At 45.1% G+C, this 4012-nt stretch overlaps 1 protein-coding gene across 2 annotated transcripts in view; it reads left to right on the forward strand.

Moving 5' to 3' along the window:
- CREB3L1 (cAMP responsive element binding protein 3 like 1) overlaps positions 1-3611 on the forward strand; it is a 79073-nt gene extending 75462 nt beyond the window's left edge. Inside the window, exons 10-12 of one of the 2 annotated variants that reach the window (XM_018554512.1) lie at positions 232-358; positions 1435-1651; positions 2922-3611. In XM_018554512.1, coding sequence (XP_018410014.1) covers positions 232-358; positions 1435-1651; positions 2922-2946 — 369 coding nt within the window. In that variant the 3' untranslated portion in view covers positions 2947-3611. The remainder of the gene's footprint in view (positions 1-231; positions 359-1434; positions 1652-2921) is intronic. The other variant, XM_018554514.1, reaches the window with a different exon arrangement.
- Positions 3612-4012: the final 401 nt, after the last annotated feature.

Below are 4012 nucleotides of genomic sequence, written 5' to 3' on the forward strand. Positions count from 1 at the left end.
TCATGTGAAATATGAACTTGTTGGAAATTGTCTCTTGTGAGTGTATGGTATAGGTAAAGAATAGCAAGTCTTCCTAAGCATGCCACGCTCATGAACTAACCTCCCCTATCATCTCTATATCACTGACTTGCCTATCTCACATGTAAGACGTTCCTTTGCCTACTTTAAGACTAACCAACTAACAGGTTTAGTGTGTGTTCTGTCCCTCTGATCTCTTTCTCCTCTCTGCAGGTTGTGGTACTGTGTTTTATTCTTGCCTTGGGGTCCATGATTCCATCCTTCCCAGAATTCTCTTCGGGGTCTCAGACAGTGAAGTCGGCCCCTCCTTTGGCACCTGACTTGTATACCCTCAGCCAGGGTAAGACAGTCACCTGAACGCTCTCTTCGTCTACCTTTCCTTTCTCGGCAGCAGGACAGAGTTGTGACGTGGAACTGATGTCAATGTATCATGAACATTAGACAACTTCTGTCCTTGTGCTAACCATGCATGCATCAGATTTCCATGAGATTGGTGATTTAGATGTCAGTAGATACATGATCGATCAGATGTTGAAATGGATTGCTTGATATAAGAGCAGCAGCAATTTTGCCTGCATTGATTTAATTGCTATTGATGACAAAGCTAATCAGAATAATAAGGATGGCGTCACTGGGAAGGGCATCCCCCAACCTCCTATACTTACATTACATGGTAGCTCCATGATCCTCTACAGCCAGTGCTGAACTTGGCAATGTCGCTGACCCAGGGAGCAAGGAAGTAATTCCCCAGTCATGTTCAGGCCTAGCATTTAGGCCTTGTTCACACCAAATGCAGAGCAGATCCGGTCAGGTTTCTGCACACGCACGCTAGTCTTTTAGATGCGTTTTTGGCTAAAAAAAAAATTTTTTTCTTCAAAGTTTAAAATGGGCTTTCAGTGCGTTCCAGGCATTTGCATGCGTTTTTGATGCGTTTGCAGATCCAGAGCAGGTAAAATAGGGCCTGCAGCAGTTTTTTTCACCTGCTCTGGAACTGCACGCTGCGATGTGAACTGGAGCAAAAAATACCATTGGAATACATTGGACGCAGTTTTGATCCGGTCTGCAACTGATCTGCTCTGCGCTCGGTGTGAACAAGGCCTTAGGCACCATCACAAGGGAGCATGTCACAAGCTCCTCTGTACATGGAAGACTTTAGTATTCCCATACACTGCAGAGGAGCAAGGAGGGGAGCGGTTGCACGGTTAAGGTAAGTATATGGAGGTCGGTGGATGCCCTTAGTAGACACACTGTCACTTTTCCCGGCATGGGCAAGGTGTCTTTAGGTCTGCCATGAAATAATTGCTGAGCCAACCAACATTGTATTTCTTACTTTGGCAGATTGTGTCTGTCTTATTGGAGGCTTTTGTTCTATGTTTGTCCAATAACAGATTTGTGCATCGTGCTTTTGTCTTGCAGTCCGCTCCCGAAATCTCTTGTCCTACGACGAAGGGACCGGAGTTTCAGAAGAGGATCCCAGCCCAGGTCTGGGATTTCACGGAAGGGGAAGCTGGGCTGCCGACACAGCAGTTCTCAGCAAACATCTCCAAAACACGGCTCATGAAAGGGACAAATATCTTGCCGAAACAGAACGCAAGAACCGGACACATAGAGAGTTCACAAGACAAAAAGAGGGGTGAGTACCCGTCTTTGAGCAGTAAATGGATTTTTATGGGGCTAGTGTCAGTGAGTGTGTCTATATCAGTATATCATTAGGTTATTGTTCTTCATTAAATTTAATTAAATGGGGGAGGGTGCAGGGGGGTCCGTATTTGTAAAAGCCTCATAGAGGCAGAAATGTCTGAGACAATCTTGAGGACCCCCTGATCACTGGGTAAAGGCCGCCATGACTGCTGGAAGGATGTCAAGGTAAAGGGCGCTCTTACAAATTATGTAGCACTATGGCATCACTCTTCACTGTGATGTCTGTAGATAGTGGGAACTCTGTAAACAATTAGGTATGTGAGGGTAGTATTCACCTGAAGCTGTTCCAACCACCTGGAAAGTTCCCACTGGTCCTCCTTGTTCAGCTATTGCCATGGCTTTAATGGCAGATTTAAAAATACCAGCATTTAAATGGTCCCTGTTCCACACCGTCTGTGGGGTTTGGTTAGTGGGATGACTGCCTGGAACAGTTAAGTGGCAATGGTTAAGATAGGCGTTCAGGCTTTTATAATAAATAGGCTCTTACAGTTTATTCATGAATGACACATAGTTCCTATTAGACATAATTTGTTGCTTTCCTTGGATGTTAGAATCAGGTTGTTGTTATAAGCAATACAGCTGTGGCCTTGCTCTTCCAACACAAAGAATATTCTGGCGTCATTATTTGGACAAGGCCAATATTCTAGGATGTGGGATCTGTTGTTGACTTATGCCTACACTTCTGATTAGTCATGCTGCCCACCTTACATGCTTGAATGAAAACCGGTACAATTTAAAACAGAAAATGCATTACACTCCTAGGAGCTTGCGTTCATGGGCATTTGATTGTGTCAGAATTGCTTTTCTCCCAAGCCAATTAAACTACAAAAGCAGGTCAGAAGCAACTCAGAGTATGATCAAATTCAAGCTGAAGGCATCTGAAAACACAGCTTTGCCTGCCTGTACAAACCCTTATGGTCTTCCTAAACGATGCCTCCTCCTCAAGTCCTAGCTACACACAATGGACTTACCATTACAATTTAGAACAAAAGCAAAAAATGTGCCCACAGTAACCCATCAGATGTGTTTTCATGTTCAAATTAGCTACTGAAGTCCCCCCGTTGTATGAAGGCATTCTTCTTCATCCACATACATTCTTTGCCCCGGTTTTCATAAATCGGCACCCCCTTAATGACGGCAACGTAGTGCATACAGTACAAATAAGGTCACCGTTAACATTTATTTAATTTCTTCTTTTGCAGGGGCACAGGCTCCAAGTTCTTGTAGGATTGGGTTTAAAGGGAGAGGGATCGAGAGCTGAGCACTACACATGGGGGGAGCAGGAAAGAAAATACGCCGGGATTTCTGGAATCAAAGACTGACGAATACATTGCAATCCCGGCACAACTCCACTACAGCCCAGTACATATATATGCCTGCAGCAACATGGCATCTTGGTAATGTGTGCAGAGACTTGGTAATCGTGGAGCTGTCACAGCTGCCTTGTGTGTGCCCGAGGCAAAAAGTATGGAGGAAGAGATTCACTGCTGCTTCTTCCATACTCCAAGCAGTGTGTATCTGCCAACTTTTCCTCCCTTTTCGGATGACATCATCAAAAAACTTTAAAGGAAAGGTAGTTCCTATTTTTACCGAAATAGTTGCACCCCCCTATTTGTTGCCAGTAAATGACTTCTGACTGCCACGGTTGGAACGCCTTCTTCCCCCCCTGCTCTGCCCCTTGTTTTAGCAGCCTGGAGCCCTCTCTCAGCCCTCTCTGCCCCCTGTACAGACACCAACCTGGATCTCCGGAGAAGAATGGTTACTTAAAACGCAAGCTTTGTACGCACTGGAGGCTCCTTACATCAATTTATACGCTTCTTCCTCTCATCTCCGCTCTGTGCCTGCTTCAGTCAAGCAAAATCATAAGAATAAAAAAAAAATTAGCATCAGCACTACGTCTCTTGTGTGAGTCACTGAAGGTGGGGAGGGGAGCGCGAGGCAAGAATGAAACAGGTCAACCTAGCTGAAAATGAAGGAACAAGGGACAGAGTGGCGTGTTATACGGAGGAGGCTGCTACAGGCAAGAGCAGCAATTATGCAGGTGATCTAGCTGAGAAGGGCAATCTGGGGTCCTCCACCTGGTGGTGGACTACAAGTCCTATGGCGTCCTTCCTACAGAGAGCAACGATTCCGTTCACAGTGCCACAACTAGGGCTGCAGCTAACGATTATTTTCATAATCGATTAGTTGGCCGATTATTAAGTTCGATTAATCGGTTAATCGGATTTAAAAAAAAAGGCTCCAGTGATGGACTACTAGTTTGACAACCACAGCAACAGTAGAGCTCACTTTT

Source organism: Nanorana parkeri, unplaced genomic scaffold, assembly GCF_000935625.1.
Source record: "Nanorana parkeri isolate BGI_ZX_2015 unplaced genomic scaffold, ASM93562v1 scaffold163, whole genome shotgun sequence".
Classification (NCBI taxonomy): domain Eukaryota; kingdom Metazoa; phylum Chordata; class Amphibia; order Anura; family Dicroglossidae; genus Nanorana; species Nanorana parkeri.